Below are 15,252 nucleotides of genomic sequence, written 5' to 3'. Positions count from 1 at the left end.
CTATTTCTAAAGAGCTTTTATTGTCCATTCATTTCCCTTTACCCCCTGGAAGTAGCAGGGATTTTGCTCCGAAGAGCTCTGCAGCCAAGGCACGACCCCCAGACCTCCTCATCCTGTGCTGGGCACTGCATCCAGTCACAACAACCACCCGCCCAACGCTCCCGCTGCTCCCAGCCCCCCACACCATGGTTTCCCCCGACTCCAGACCAGAGTATCCGATGTGGGTTGTTTTATTTCCTTGTGCTGTCCCACAGGCAGGCAGCACAGTGCAGTGCTTGCCTCTGTGGGCGCAGGGAGGGAGCAACCCCTGTGCTTGTTTGGGTGGTTTCTTTGGGATGAATCACGGCCCCGTGGGATGCTGAGCCCGGCATTAATAACCCTGACATCTCCTCAGCAATGGGTTTGATAATGAAGGTTTCATTCCAACAAGCCTGGGGCAAACCCATCTCTCCTGATGGATGAGGCATTGCAGTGGGGAGCGGTGGTGGTGGTCCGACCACCCCTCGGCTGCTCCGGCTCCGTGAGAGTCGCTGCAGGATGTGGCTGGTGGTCACGGTGTCCCTGGGTGGCTGAATTAGAGGTCACCAGCTCCCCCCCACATCCTCACCTGCTTCAATCCATAACCAAGAGATGGTGGGTTTAACCCTTTAACCCTCACGCCAATCTCTCCCGTCCACAAGGGTCGAGGAGCAGCAAGTGGGGACAGGTCAGGGGGAGCCTGCAGCCCACTGGTGATCCCGGAATAAGGGTATATTCCTGCCTCAATACCTGGCTGGTGGGGTGGAGGCAGTGGGGTTAGTGGTCCAGCTGGCCAGCGGTGGTCCCCGAGCCCCTGGGGCTGTCAGACACCTGTACCTGCAGCTTCTTGGGCAGCAGCTCCTCGTGGGGAGGCGGCAATGGCCGCTTCAGCCCCTTGGCAGAGGATCCCAATGTGTCTTCTCCCACCTCGTGCCGGGGCTCCGGGGGCTGGTATCCCGTCTGGTTGGGATCCAGGGGGTCTCGGGAGAGCAGGATGCAGATGGAGGGGACGTTCTTGTGGACAGTCAGGTTCTGTGCAGGGCCGTCAGGTGGCGGGTCCTGGTTCTCCCAGACCTCCAGCACGGTTTTGTAGCGTACCTTGGTGACCTGGTGGAGCCCTCCCAGCTTGCGCTTCATGATCTCCACGCAGGTGATGGTCTTGGTGACTGCCCTGCCGCAGCCGCTGAACACAATCTGCCGTCTGCCCTTCAGCTCCATCTGGGCCATGGCGAAGTTCATCAGGTTCCTGATCTTGCTGCCCTCCTTCACTTTCATCTCCACCACGTCCGGGGGCAGGTCTGGGAAGGGCAATGGCATCTCCTCCTCGGAGGTCCTCACCTTTCGGAAGTTCTCCATCCTGGACTGGGCGATGGGCTTGGCTCTCCCTCCTTCAGCAGCCATCCTTCACCTCTTCCTGGTGGATCCACACAGGCTCCTAGCCCCCTGGGACCATGGCAGGGCTGACCTTGCTGCCCTCCAGTCCAGCCCTGCGTCCTGCAACCACCAGCCCCTTCCCCTCGGCTCTCCGGAGGCTGGCAGTGGGCTCGGTGGCAGTGCCAGAGGCTGTCTTCTGTGGGAGACAGGGCTGCAGGATCCCCTGGGTGCTCCCAGTTGTTCCCAGCAGGGATAACAGCCGGCTCCAGCTCTCGGTGATGCTTGGCCTCCTGCGCTCCCACTGCAGCACTCGCTTCTGCTGCTCTTTGCTTCATTCTGGACTTCAGCAGCCCCCAGAGCTGTTCTGTGTAATTAGCAGATCCTCCCCCTCTCCCTCCCCTTCCTCCTCTCCTCCTCCTCTCCTGCTCAGCCGCCCATGCCAGCACCCAGCTTCTGCCTTCATCCCTGCCAGGCAAAGGGGAGGGCAGGGAACCCAGGTCTCTGTCCTGGAACAGGGAAGGGAAGGGAAGGAGGGGAGGGTGGAAGGCAGAGGGAGAAGCTCACTCTTGTCTTCATGATGTTCCCAAAGTCCTGCCCCCTTAAAGAGAACCTGGTCCCTTCTCTCGGCGCTCGCTCCTCTCAAGGACACCCACTGCTAACTGCAAATGTCACCCTGCCTGCCTGCCCTGCAGCATTCCCAGAGGGATGAGGAATCCCAGCCATGCTGTGCACAGGGATGGCACAGAGATGCAGCAGGTACTTCAGGAAGTACTTTGGAGCCTGAGCTCAACCCTTATAAGCCATCAGAGAAGCCACTGGGACCCACAGCCAGGAGAAAGCCTGGCAGATGGCATTGCAGCCGGGCATGCATTGAGTGTGCCAGGGCTCTGCTCCCCCCAACACCCTGCATCCTCAGCCCCGGCTCTGCTGGCAGGAAAACCTCTCAATTCCCAAAGCTCTGAGGAGCAGATGCCGTGGCAGAGCTGGTTTTCACGGGCGATTTCTCTTTCTCTCCCCCACTCCTCCTCCTTCCCCATCCCTCCCTCTCCCTGCTGCTCCCCCAGTCCCTGTCCCTCACTCATCTCCACATCCCCAATGAGGAGCCGCCCACTGTGGGCTCACCATTACATGTACTGGCAATCAATCCCAGAAAATCCCTGTTGCAGGCCATGAGATGTCCCCTTCCTGCCCCCAATCCCTTCCCGGGGCAGAGGCGACATCCCTGCCCCAGGCTGGCCCTCTGCCCGCCCCTGTCACCTGCCTGTCCCCTCCCGCCCCGCTGGCCGGGGGATCATTGCACAGTGGAAAGACATGTGAGTATTGACTTGCAGTCAAATCTTATCGGCCTCTGGAGGCCCCTGGATTGGTTTCACTTGGAGCAGGGCTTGCAAAGATACATGAATAAATAAATCAATCGATCCCATGTCCGTGGAGGTGAAGGCAGGATGTGGCTGTCACATCCCATCTGGGGTGAATCCCACATCCCCGTGGTCCCCAAAGCAGCTTTCTGGGGGTGGATATGGGACACCCCCTGATCCAACCACTGGATTGGGGTCTGGGGTGGGGGGTCTGCGAGCAGTGGGATGGGATGGGATCCTCCATCTATGAGCAGTGTGCTGGAAAACCCCAGGAGATACAGAGCATTGTTTCCCAATCCATCTAACCCTCCCTGAGGCCCCTTGGGCACAGAGAGGGAAACTGAGGCAGCGCAGGCAGCACTCCCAGGCTCACTCCCAGCACCAGATCCAGGCTTTGAGCATTCCTAAGTCCCTTCTGGTGCTCTGCAGTAGTGAGCATACCTATTCCCTGTGCTCCTGCCGTGGATTCCTCACTGCTACAAGACAAAACAATGACAATTCTCCATCTTTCCATTGACGACACTTTATGGCATCCTTGCAGAAGGCACTTGGCTCCTTCCTCAGGCAGGCAGGGATGGATTAAACCCCTCAGGGAAATTCCTGCCTTCAAAATGTGCTAAACCCCTGGGGAAATAATCGGGAAGGATTTTATCGACTGAGAAATCCCTCAGGGTCATTATCCAGGTACCCTGGGAGGGTTACATGGACATGGAGGGCTGACAGCTCCAAGGCTCTGGGCAAGCCACGTGAATCCCTGGTGCTGGCTGAACCATCCAGCCCTTCTTTCCTGGCCCAGAACCAGCTCCTGCCTCCCATGGCCCATTTTCCATGGCATCGTGGTGCTTCCCCACCATCAGATGATGGAAGCGGCAGCAGCTTCTCCCCCGTCTCTAATTGCTGCTTAACGAACTCTGCTTATCGCAGCCTCCGAAATGGAGGCGGGAGAGGTGCAATCACGGAAAGGCTTCCAGAGGGTGCGCTCCCCCCAAGGGCAAGGCTGCGCTGGGAGCAGGGGGGGCATTAATGACAGGGGCTTATTTTCCCTCTGCAGCGCTTAAAATGTAAATGAAATTCATTATTAGCAACTCCGTTGCTAATTACCATCTGAAGCCATTCATTAGCCTGTCAGCTTATTTGTTGGAGGACAACAGAGTGGATGGGTTACTCCAAGCCAAGGAATAGCTGAAATGAGCTCAGCAGGGTGGGAGAGGAAAAGCAGGGATGGGGGGACAAAGGCACAGACAGCTCCAGCCGTGGGGGATCAGGGAAACAAAAACTGGAAAAGAGGATGGGGAGCCCTTTAAAATGAAGAAGAAGCAAATGGGAAAGGCAGGAGTGGTGAAAAAATAAGAGTAAAGGAATTACACCGTGAGTATTATCTGTCTGTCCTTCCTGAGCAGCCGCTCTGGTTCCAGTGGGACCCAGGGAGTGGTTTCTTCTCTTTTCCTGTTACAGTTTCTCTCTGAGCATCCCAGTGCCATCCCAACCCCCTGCCAGAGGAGTTCCAAATCCCTGCAGGACCCTTTTGTCTGGTCTCAACCCCACAGGAGGTGTGAGATTGGAAGAGATATTTGGGACAGCAGCCAAGAGGGGAGCTGGTGGTGGCAAGAATGGAGAGGGCTGCTGAGCACGGCATGGAGCCCAGCCAAATCTGGAAAAGTGGGGAAAAAAACTCCAGAAACATATTCCTAATGGCGATCAGGGCAGCTGGAGAGGAGCAGTAACCCAAGCCCTTGTCCTCCACCTGCCCTCTATATTTTCTTTCATCCAAGGTGGCCCTGCTCAGGAACAGGACGGAAAGTGGAAGCATCTGATACAAGGAAAGTCTCGGTGCCATCGCCCATCTCTGCGTCACATCGGCCCGGCTCAGGTCTCAGCCTTTCTCATCACGTTGCACTCGGCAGCAGGCTGATGCCAGGGCTGATTGTAACCCCGGCAGAAGGGGTACAGAGGGACCCCCAGGATGCCACAGCTGCAGGGATCCCCTGCCCCAATCCTAACCAGGGTCCTGGAGCTGCTGCTTCCCAGGAGCAGCCCCCTGATGATGCACCCCAGGGTGCAGGGGCTGTCAAGATGCCAGAGGAACCCTTGGAGCATCCTGGGGTGGAACCAGCTCTCTGCTGGCTGAGTCCTTATCCCTACGGTAAGCAGAAAATTACAGAGCTCAAGATAATCCTCATTTTGAATAGCCCAACAGTAAAAGAAAAGGGAAAAATCCCTTTCATAAGACAAATCCCTTTGCAGAGCTCCAGCATGATGAGAAGAGAGATACTGTAAGGACCCTGAGGGCATTAATAAACCTGAATGTTCCTCACTAACCCCACCTGGGACCCCCACCTACACCCTGCCTGTGGCCCAGGAGCTCTTTTTAAACTCAATCCAGGGATCTTGGTCCTAATGTGAGCTGTGTCAGGACTGTTCTCTGGGTCAGCTGCAGCTGGTCTGGACTCCAACCTACAGACTGACCCTAAACTGGACCTGTGGATTGATTTCCTTGGTTCTGAGCCTGTTTGCTTGCTGGGAATTTGCTGCTTGATCCAGCCTTTTCTTTGGACCTGCCCATCCTCCTCAGCCTGCCCTGCTTAGGGAGTGTGGGATGGGCAGGGAGGCTCTTCCCTCTGTTATCCCTTGGCTCTCCAGGCAATCCCTGTGAAGGAGGGGAGCACACATCCATTTGATTCCTGAATATCCCCGACTGGGAAACCTGCAGGCAGACAGGAATGTGGTAGTGCTGAGGGCAAGGATTAGCTCTGTAGGTGACCAGTCCCGAAGCCTCAGTGGGATGGGAAGGTGCTGGGGAACCTGAGGCAGCAGAGATGCAGGTGGGGAGGAAATTTAGGTGAGAGAATGCTCAAAAGATAAGAAATAAGGGACAAGAAATCAGCCCCAAATCTCCAGGGTGCTCAGTGCCCATAGGCAGAGTCCGAGCAGCTCTCCAAGGCTCTGAGCAGCCCCAGTGCTTGGCAGGAGTGGGAATCCATTACCCCATCCCTTCCTCCCTTTCCTTCCCTGCTGCTGGGCAGGGCATGGAGCTGGATGTGCAGGGGTCTCTGCTCTCTATGGGAACAGCTCAGGGTCCAAGACCCAGAAAGGGTCAGGGTGGACAGCTGGGCCCCCTGCTATGGGGTCATCTGTGGCACGCTGGTTTTCCTGCTTCCCTTTATTTTACCATCTGTGAAGCAGGCATTTTCCCTGTTCCTGCCAGGTTTCCTTCCTTGCATCCCCACAGCAATGTTGTTCTCCTGCCGAGGGGGTTTGGCCACCAGGGCTCACTGGTGTAAAGAGATTTGGCTGCTTCCTTGCCCAGCTGTTCATATCTTCCCGTGGTGGGATGTTGTCCTTGCTGCACCTCCATGGCCCTCGAGGTTGGACTCTGGGAAGGGAGGAAGATTTGGTTGTCAAATAAAGTAATTTTCATAACATTCCACTGATATTCTCACAAGCACTATGGCAGGAGGTCCAACTGGTGTGCACAGAACTCCATTGTGCGATGACTTTGAGGACAAAGGACACAGCCTATGGGGTCCTCAGGCTGACTTGGGATTTATATCCCCTCTAGCAGCTTTTGATCCCTGTCCCGTCTGTGAATCAATCCAGTCCCTTCCCCTGCCCTCTGCATCCTAACCTTGGCATCACTGGCAAAAGCAATCGACATATGCTCTGCCCTTAATGCAAGCCATTAATTAATTACTGCTACCAGAATGGTACATGGAGTACCCCAAACTTGGCCCTGTTAGTGGGACCTGCTGGCTTCCCATTGCCTCCTGGATACAGGGAGCCTGTGTGCCCTCCCAGGGGCTGTCCCCCAGAGCCCCTGCCCTACCGAGGGCGGTCTTCTATACACATAGTGCTTGCCATGCCCTGGATAGTGGTTGCTGCACCTCTGCCCCACAGAATCCCATCCCTCTAAAACCCCCCAAGCCCCACAGAGCCCCCAGCCCCATGGAGTCCCCCGCCCCATAGAGCCCCCAGCCCCATAGAGCACTCCCAGCCCCATGGAGTCCCCAGCCCCACAGAGCCCCCAGCCCCATAGAGCACTCCCAGCCCCATAGAGCCCCCAGCCCCATAGAGCACTCCCAGTCCCATGGAGTCCCCAGCCCCACAGAGCTCCCAGCCCCATAGAGCCCCCAGCCCCATAGAGCACTCCCAGCCCCATAGAGCCCCCAGCCCCATAGAGCCCCCAGCCCCATAGAGCACTCCCAGCCCCATAGAGCCCCCAGCCCCATAGAGCACTCCCAGCCCCATGGAGTCCCCAGCCCCATAGAGCCCCCAGCCCCATAGAGCCCCCAGCCCCATGGAGTCCCCAGCCCCATAGAGCCCCCAGCCCCATAGAGCACTCCCAGCCCCATAGAGCCCCCAGCCCCATAGAGCCCCCAGCCCCATGGAGTCCCCAGCCCCATAGAGCCCCCAGCCCCATAGAGCCCCCAGCCCCATAGAGCACTCCCAGCCCCATGGAGTCCCCAGCCCCATAGAGCCCCCAGCCCCATAGAGCACTCCCAGCCTCATGGAGTCCCCCGCCCCATAGAGCCCCCAGCCCCATAGAGCCCCCAGCCCCATAGAGCCCCCAGCCCCATAGAGCACTCCCAGCCCCATGGAGTCCCCCGCCCCATAGAGCCCCCAGCCCCATGGAGTCCCCCGCCCCATAGAGCCCCCAGCCCCATAGAGCCCCCAGTGTAGGCCCCGCCCCTTCCACTCGTCCCCGCCCCTCCGTCCGGGGGCATCAGGACCCTGGACAGCGGCAGGCGCTCTCGCGAGAGCCCGGCGCTGCCCATGGCCCGGGCGGCGGCGGCGCCGCAGTCTCGCGAGAGCGCGGTCGCTGCGGCAGGAGCAGCACCGGGCGGGCGGGCGGCCGCCGCCACCCGCCGGGGACCGGAGGGACGGGACGGGACTGGTCACGTGGTGAGTCCCGGGGCTGTGAAGAAGGGAAATGCCTCGGGGTGAGGGCGCTGGATGCTGCCCCCGAGGGGGCTGACCGCCCTTTGCACCGACCTCCCGCTCCGCACCCCACTTGCGGGGGGGGATGCGCGGCGTGGGGGCAGCCGCGGTGACCCTGCACACGCGTGGGTGCACCGGGGACCGAGCGGGGGTTGGGCCGCCCTTCTCCCCGATCCAGGCCGCTGCTGGGAGGCTGCGCCGGCTTTGAGGTGAGGATGCGTGGGGCACGCAGCCCTTCACGCGTGGAAACGCACGGGCAGCGATCCACGGCGAGGCCGAGCCCTGCCTGCCCTCCCCAAACCCACCCCACGCACCAGAGGGGTTTCTTCTCGGTGCCATCACCCATGTGATGAGGCCCCCCCCCCTTTTCCATCCACTCCACCATATTCCAACTCCTCCACCATATCCCTAATTTTGCAAAAAACCCACCCGATTCATCCACATCCCGGTGTTTTCGCCCCAGGTGGCGCAGGTGTCGGGTCGGGGGGCGCCTGGCCGTGTGGCCCCGCTCCCGGCACACGAGGTAGGGGCGGCCGGGGGAACGTCACCGCGCCCGAGGGGCTCGTATCTATAGCACCGGCGGGATGGAAGCGTTCGGGGGCTGCCGGTGGATGCCCGGCCTGTGTCTTTGGCGCTGAAGGGTGGGAAAAGACCCCTAGAAAGAGCTCCCCAAATCTTCCCGGGAGCCCCAGGCACCAACTGCCGGGACCCTGTGTCCTGGGAAATGGGTTTGCTGCTGCCAGCACTGCCTGGATAGCTGGGAGAGGGCAAAACCTGCAGGCAGGTGGGCATACGCCATCTTCACGCTTCTATTTAAAACCTCAGGTCTTAATTTTTGCTTTAATTTGCCTTAATTTTCACTTCTGGCACAGAGCTGAGCATGGAATCGTCTGGGATGGTCCTGGGATGCTGAGTTCCCCCCCTTTCCCACCTGCATGCTCTGGAATGAGGTGCCCAATGACATGAGTAATTGTTAAGCCAGGCACTCAAGTGACTCATTAGTGACAATCGCCACTGATTTATTTTTTTTTTCCAGCTGATTTCTCTGCTCTGATTTCCCTGCTCCCTTTTTGGCCTTGTTTTTGGCTTGGGCTTGCAGAGATGGCAGCTACGAGGCAGCCAGGTAGTCAGTCCCCTGTGCTAGAATTCAGCAATAATAATAAAAATGTTTAATGAATTCTTCTGGGGCCAAGTAATGAAATCGAGGGTTTCAAACTGCCCACAGCCACCTCCTTTCCCTGCTGTCCTACCTGGCCCTGTCCTGGATGTAGGTCAGTTGGGAGTGGGAGGCCTCACATCACTGGATCCTCGTAATCTTCCGCCTTAACTGGTACATAAGCCTGAGCCAGAGGAGCCAGGATTTATCGCGCTGCCAGCCAGGTGCCAGCCTGGATGTGTGACAGTCCAGAGTGTCACAGAAGTGAAGCAAACTGCTGTCCTTGAGTTGTTTTGGAACAAGGGGGGAAGGTGAAGGCTTTTGCAGAGGTCCCTGACCACTTCAATCACATTTTCTCTTTCTCCTCCAGCTTTGCTAAAGCTCCCACGTTTTTCCCAAGTATTTTTCCTGAGGAGCAGAGAGGCTGAGCGTGTGCTGGCATGGCAGGTACGGGGGGGGGCTCTGAAGACCATCATGGGCTTTACTGGCCATAATGTCACCTCGTTAGTCACCAGTGGGGTGGTGGGTGTCCTTGGCTGCAGGATCTGTGTGGCCAGTGAGAGCTGAATTTGATCCTTTGGGGTGGGTTGGTGGCGGTTTCCATGGGAAATCCTTAATTCTTGTGTAAACCTTGTCAGTTCTTGGGGCTATTTAGGAAGCCCCTTGGCTTTTGTTCAGCTCTGGGCAGTGCCTGATGCCAGTGAAACTTTTCCTTGCAGAAAAGGTGAACAACTTCCCTCCCCTGCCCAAGTTCATCCCCCTGAAGCCATGTTTCTACCAGGACTTCGATGCGGAGATTCCGCCGCAGCACCGGACCATGGCCAAGCGGCTTTACTACCTCTGGATGCGTGAGTAGCTGGGTGGGAATGGCTCCAGTGGGACTTGTTTGCCTCTCCAAAGCTGCTGCTCCGCTGGGAGCCACCAGCTGAAAGGGCAGGGCAAGGTCAGGGGAAGCCCTTCTCCCCCCTCCAGGCCTTGGTGTCTCCTGTTAAAACTCAGGAATGAGAGGTGGGCTGCAGCATCCCATGGATCCCAGCCCTTCCAGCCTCCAGGATGGAGCTGTGGAGCTGGCTCGGTGTCCCAGGGCCATTGGTGGTGATGTTGATGTCCTGCTGTAAGGAGGAGACAGCTCAGACTGGAGGGCTGGTGTGCCTGCTCCCCAAAACGTGGAGCTTGAGGCTTCCCGGAGCTTGCCTGTTCCTCTTGCATGCCTCTGTGTGCCGTGCTGTGCTAACAGAGCTGTCACCAGCTTCCAGCTCTTCAAACTGTCCTGGATCTCTCTTCTTCACCAACCTTGGGCAGGGAATAGAGCCAGAGGTCACACTCCAACATAGGTGGAAACATGCACAGCTCAGCTGTGCACCAGCATTTAATTTCTTTTTAGAAGAACTTAGTTCCCTTATCAGGCATTTGTTTCCCATGAACTTTGGAAGCATCAGTGCCCAGGGAGTGCCTTGTGCTTTGGAGGAGGAACTGAGCTAACACCAGAGAGGTTGTGTGTTCCTGCTTTTGGCATGGCACCAGGCTGGCATCCCTGGGGCTGTGTCCCGTCAGGAAGGTGACCCTGGGGTAGCTTCATCATGTCAGGAGGGTTAGTGTGTTTAAGGAGTGGCCAGAAAAAAGCTGTGCTTCCCCAGGGAAGCTCTCTTGGGGGTGTTCAATTCCTTCCCCATCCCAGCCAGGCTGTTCTTCCTCTTAATGTAACAGAGCTTGGTCCTTGCTCCACACCCAGTCACTGTCCCTTGGTTTCTGCCTCTGGAGCTCCTCTCTGGTCATTTTCTCCCCAACAGCCCCTCAGACACCCAGCACAGAGTGGCTGGAAGGTCCCTCCGTGTCCTTTAGGGCAGCCCGGGCAGCTGAGCTCCTTCCCTTGCCAGCTGCAGCCCTCAGGCAGGCGGCGGTGGGAGGGCTTTCGTTCTCGTCGAAATAATGATTCATTCTCCGAACTCGGAGGCGTCAGAATGCAGCTGAGCCTTCTCTGCTTTGTCCTGTGTCTGCTGAGCTGGGACTCATAGTTGGAGCCCTTGTGTGGCCTGATCCCAAGCAGGGGTGGGCGAGGGTAATGTGTCACCCCCTGAACTGGCGAGGCAGGGTCAGGAGTTCAGGATTTTGGCTCTCAGTGGTGCTCAGGGAGCTCCTGCACAAGCTCCTTCGGCAAAGATCTATCTGGAGCAAGCAAAAAACTTCACCACGATTCCTCCAGTTTCCTCCTGTTAGTGGAAATGTGTCCTGGCTCAACAGGAGCGGGAGGATGGGACTCCTGCCAATCTTCAGAGCCCTGGAACTGCTTAGGGAATTACAACTCTGAGCGATACATTGATATTCCTCCTGTTACTCAGCTGAGGCCTGGCCCCCTTTGGCCCAGCCAGCCTGGGAATGTGCTCCCAGCTTAATTTAAGGGAAGTCCAGCTAGGGCAAGACCCTGAGGCCGCCACCCTGGGGTCGGGGTCCTTGGTGTCTCAGTGCCACCCTTGCGTCCGCGCTACTCTGCTCTGTGTGTGTGTGTTTGCAGTGAACAGCATCACCTTGGCGGTGAATCTCGTGGGCTGCCTCGCGTGGCTCATTGGAGGCGGCGGAGCTGTAAATTTTGGACTGGCAATTCTCTGGCTCATTCTCTTTACGCCCTGCTCCTATGTCTGCTGGTTTAGACCTATTTACAAAGCTTTCAAGTAAGTGGTCGCACCTGAGCCTGGCTTCTTTTTGCCTTGTTTTCCTTCGTAAACGGTCAGTGTTTAGCTTGGGGCATTGCCTGACTAACTGGGGGAATTCCTTTCTGTGCAGCCCTTTAGCTTGACTTTGTAACCTTCAAAACCAGAGTGTTTGGGATTTCCTGGGGGCCAAACCCCCAATCAGGCGATGTAAGGACACTCTCCGTGTGCCTCTGTGCAGCGGTGGGGGACAGTGGTGAGGATGCAGTTGAGATGCCACTTTCCCTCTCATCCCTGAAGCACCTTTTATATTTTCCCACGAGTCCTTGAGGTGTTTGTGTGGATTACCCATGTGCTGAGGTCAATCCCCAAATCTAGAGAACTGAGGGTGTATTTATTCCCCACGTGGCGTGGTGTGAGCCGAGAACTGTGTCCCAACACAGATGTCCTCAAGCCCAGCTGACTGAGCTGTGGGGAGGGTCTGGTGCCCCATGCCTTTCCCAGGTGCCCTTTGACCACCTTCAGCCTCTTGCAGTTTCTCCTTCGCCTTTAATTTTGCTTTTCATCACCCTCCTGCTAAACCACAGCCAGCTCTGATACGTAGGAGCATCTCCCTTCTCCTGGAGTGCAGTGGGGATGGAGGTGCAGGAGTGACTGAGCCTTCTCTTGCAGGACAGACAGCTCCTTCAGCTTCATGGCCTTCTTCTTCACGTTCATGGCCCAGCTGGTGATCAGCATCATCCAGGCAGTGGGGATCCCTGGATGGGGGGTCTGGTAAGGAAAATGCAGCCCTGTTGGGTACAAGGGTGGTCAGCGTGGTGTTTTAGCCTCCTTACTGGTTCTCTCCTTGGGGAAGATGGTTTGAGGAGCTGGGAGGGCTGCTGGCACTTTGGAAAAGCTGCTGAATGAACCGGTTGTTTCCATCTCCTTGCAGTGGCTGGATTGCAGCGATTTCCTTCTTTGGGACCAACGTGGGCTCGGCTGTGGTGATGCTGATCCCCACCGTGCTCTTCACGGCCATGGCAGTCTTCTCCTTCATTGCTCTCACCATGGTACGGCAGGAAAAACAGGGGGTCCACATTGCTTCGGGTGGCCCTCGCCACCACCCTGGCAGCTCTGTGCTGGCTGCAGGCGCTCAGCCCCTCTGGATTTTCCCTGCAGGTGCACAAGTTTTACCGGGGCAGCGGCGGGAGCTTCAGCAAAGCGCAGGAGGAGTGGACCACGGGGGCCTGGAAGAACCCCCACGTGCAGCAGGCGGCCCAGAACGCGGCCATGGGGGCGGCGCAGGGCGCGATGATGCAGCACGAGACGCAGTACTCGGCCACCCCCAACTACACCTACTCCAACGAGATGTGAGCAGCAGCAGGACTCTGTCCTCGGGAGGAAGAGCTGGGGGGGAAAAGGGGAGGAGGAAGGCTGAGCCGAGTTTCTGCAGCTATCTCAGAAAGTCGGAGTGTACCATAATGGTGGTTCTTTTCCCGTCTTTGTAACGAGATCCTTTGGGATTTTTCCTTTCTTTTTTTTCTTTTTTTTTTTCTTGTCTTGAGCTCTTCTTTTCTCCTTTCTTTTTCATTCTGAAGAGGCCGTGAGTTGACCTGCAGGGCTCTTGTTGTGCGTGGTAGTCAGTGTCTGTTCACGTGTCTTCTTTTTCCCTGTGGAATAGTGTACGGTGGTGGTTTTTTAATTACTGTGGTGATAGGTGTATGTTAGAACCTCATCAGCCAAAAGCCCCCCCATGCCCCCAAAAAGGGAAAAACAGCAACCAGCACCCATCTTCCTTCTTGGAATAAGCCCTGAACCACGGGTTTTTGACGTGTGTGAGTTTTCTCTTTCAGCTGGTAGTGTCCAGCCACTTGCCACTGTCTCAGCAAGGGCAAGCAATCCTGGGAATTCTCCTTTTTTCTTTTGATTTTTAACTAGCAGGTGGCTGGCTGATTTAGCATTTAAAAAAAAAAAGAAAAAAAAAAAGGGAAAAAAAAAGATAAGAAACCCTCAATCCTGCTGTTGATATGCTGGAAGCCAAGAGATTCCTAATCTACACCCTGGCTCAGGATCTACAACTTCTCTCAGTGTGTGGTGTTGTAAGTGAGTAGTTTACACTTTGACGTGGAGGACCAGTGTGTGTGTGCGTGTGTGTGTGTTGGGGAGCAAGGACAGGTTTTCCCTGCGGGACACAACCATCCCATTCCAGATTCTGCATCCTGAGTCTGTTTTTTTTAAAGGCTTCTGTTTTGAAAAGCAGCTGTAAAAGCGGCAGAGCGTTCCTCAAAGGACCTACTCTTGGGCAAGGCTGCGGGTCAAATCTTGCCACCCCCTATCCCAGCACATCCAAGCAGTCTCCCTGATCATGGAAATAGCCAGGCCAAGGTTTGTCCCTGTTAGCTTTGGAGGTTTGTGCTAATTTAAGGCTCTTAAGGAAACCTCCAGGCTGGAGGGAAGGACTCCTGCTCACCTGCGCTCCTAAAAAGCGTGGTGAGATGTGGCCGTGTGTTTTCCTAGTGTAGAAATCCCTGTCAGGCCCGAATCCCTGCCCAATTTGGGGATGTTGGACATTAAATAATGATCCTGCACCCTAGCAGGAGGCAGCTGAGCTCAGACTAACACCACTGGGGGAAGGTGACTGGCACACCCTGGAAAAGATGATGAGTGGGAGCATAAATGGGATGGATGCTGCAGGGCAGGAGTAGGGAAAGCTACTTCTCTGAGATGCTTTTCAACTCTAAATGCACTTTAAATAAGCCAAATTTTTCTCCAAGTCCTCGAAAAGCAGCCCAAACAGAATCCAGTCCAGCCCCTTGGCTCCAGTATCTCCTGCCTGGCACTGGGAAGGAGCTCAGTGTGCCACCAGCCAGGACTGTGCAAGTCCCAGCCCTTATCTGTCCCTTCCAGCCCTCCAGTGATGCTTGGATGTGACCCCTACCCCTGAGAATCACCCCAAAAAGGACCTTCTCCAGCAAAGCACACCTAGTTTCCTTTTTAAGGGTATCACTCCAGTCATTCTGCAATAGGCAGTTGTCTCTTGACCAGACTAAAATGCAGCTACTGATAAAATGCCTGTCTGTGTGTGTGTGTGTATATATTTATGTATAAAATGTCAGGAGAAAAGTAATCCTTTGCTAAGCCTATTATGTACTTAATCAGGTTTAAATATTGTGCAATCCATTTCTAGCTCGCCTAAAACTTACTCTGCCAAACCACGTGCTCTGTCATCCGTGTCTGAGAAATGATGGTTTAAGTGACTTCACCTTTGGCATTGACAATAAGATGCATCAATAATAACTGTAACGAGCTGTAACTAACAGACATTGCTTCAGCACCTAACCCTCCTCTCCAATGTGTCTCCTGAGTGTGTAAGCGCTGAAATGCTGCCCCTGTGGCTCCAGCCAGGTGGGAAACTCAACCCCCTGTTCTCACCTTGGTTATTTGTAAGCTGTCCCTGCTCCAGGTGGGGCTGATGTGGTTGTGATCAAAGCGTGGTGCTCCTGAAGCCCACGGGGGGGGGGGGGGGGGGAAGGTGGGGTGTTCCTACTGCTGGGCAAGAGGGATCTGGGGATAGAACACACCTGGGGTTTTCCTGAGGTCTCCCTGTCGCTTTCCATGTCCTGCAGTCGGCAAAGCAGAGCTCTCTGCCTCTTGCCTTCCTTGCTGCTTGTTTGTAGCCGGTATCAGAGGGATGTCCAAATAACTGCTGCATTTGAGCTGTATGGGCAGAGGGCTGGGGACCACATGCTGCCCCAGATCTGTCGTGCCCACATAATCACGG

The 15,252-nt window shown here is 56.2% G+C and overlaps 2 protein-coding genes across 4 annotated transcripts; one reads left to right on the top strand and one right to left on the bottom strand.

The window, feature by feature from the left end:
- Nucleotides 1–795: 795 nt before the first annotated feature.
- On the bottom strand, nucleotides 796–1,419 carry RPP25 (ribonuclease P and MRP subunit p25). Its single transcript, XM_069026092.1, has one exon. The coding sequence runs from the start codon at nucleotides 1,417–1,419 to the stop codon at nucleotides 796–798; it is 624 nt and encodes a 207-aa protein (XP_068882193.1).
- A 6,145-nt stretch (nucleotides 1,420–7,564) lies between these two features.
- Nucleotides 7,565–14,810, top strand: SCAMP5 (secretory carrier membrane protein 5). Of its 3 annotated transcripts, XM_069025949.1 has the most exons (8): nucleotides 7,565–7,649; nucleotides 8,722–8,808; nucleotides 9,212–9,288; nucleotides 9,561–9,689; nucleotides 11,354–11,510; nucleotides 12,162–12,263; nucleotides 12,424–12,541; nucleotides 12,651–14,810. In XM_069025949.1, the coding sequence occupies exons 3-8, from the start codon at nucleotides 9,282–9,284 to the stop codon at nucleotides 12,843–12,845; spliced, it is 708 nt and encodes a 235-aa protein (XP_068882050.1). In that variant the 5' UTR covers nucleotides 7,565–7,649; nucleotides 8,722–8,808; nucleotides 9,212–9,281; the 3' UTR covers nucleotides 12,846–14,810. The 3 variants fall into 3 exon arrangements, with proteins under 3 accessions (XP_068882050.1, XP_068882049.1, XP_068882051.1); XM_069025948.1 differs by lacking the exon at nucleotides 8,722–8,808; XM_069025950.1 differs by lacking the exons at nucleotides 7,565–7,649; nucleotides 8,722–8,808 and adding an exon at nucleotides 7,719–7,894.
- The last annotated feature ends 442 nt before the right edge of the window (nucleotides 14,811–15,252 follow it).

This window comes from Aphelocoma coerulescens, chromosome 10, assembly GCF_041296385.1.
Source record: "Aphelocoma coerulescens isolate FSJ_1873_10779 chromosome 10, UR_Acoe_1.0, whole genome shotgun sequence".
Classification (NCBI taxonomy): domain Eukaryota; kingdom Metazoa; phylum Chordata; class Aves; order Passeriformes; family Corvidae; genus Aphelocoma; species Aphelocoma coerulescens.
The sequence above is the reverse complement of the archived record's forward strand: the minus strand, read 5'-3'. Positions and strand labels throughout refer to the sequence as shown.

Bases quoted from the DNA above. Each gene is read 5' to 3' on its own strand.
- RPP25 (XM_069026092.1), bottom strand. From the start codon at position 1,419: ATGGCTGCTGAAGGAGGGAGAGCCAAGCCCATCGCCCAGTCCAGGATG.
- SCAMP5 (XM_069025948.1), top strand. The intron at 11,511-12,161 runs GTAAGTGGTCGC...CTTCTCTTGCAG, and splicing joins CCTATTTACAAAGCTTTCAA to GACAGACAGCTCCTTCAGCT. The intron at 12,264-12,423 runs GTAAGGAAAATG...ATCTCCTTGCAG, and splicing joins ATCCCTGGATGGGGGGTCTG to TGGCTGGATTGCAGCGATTT.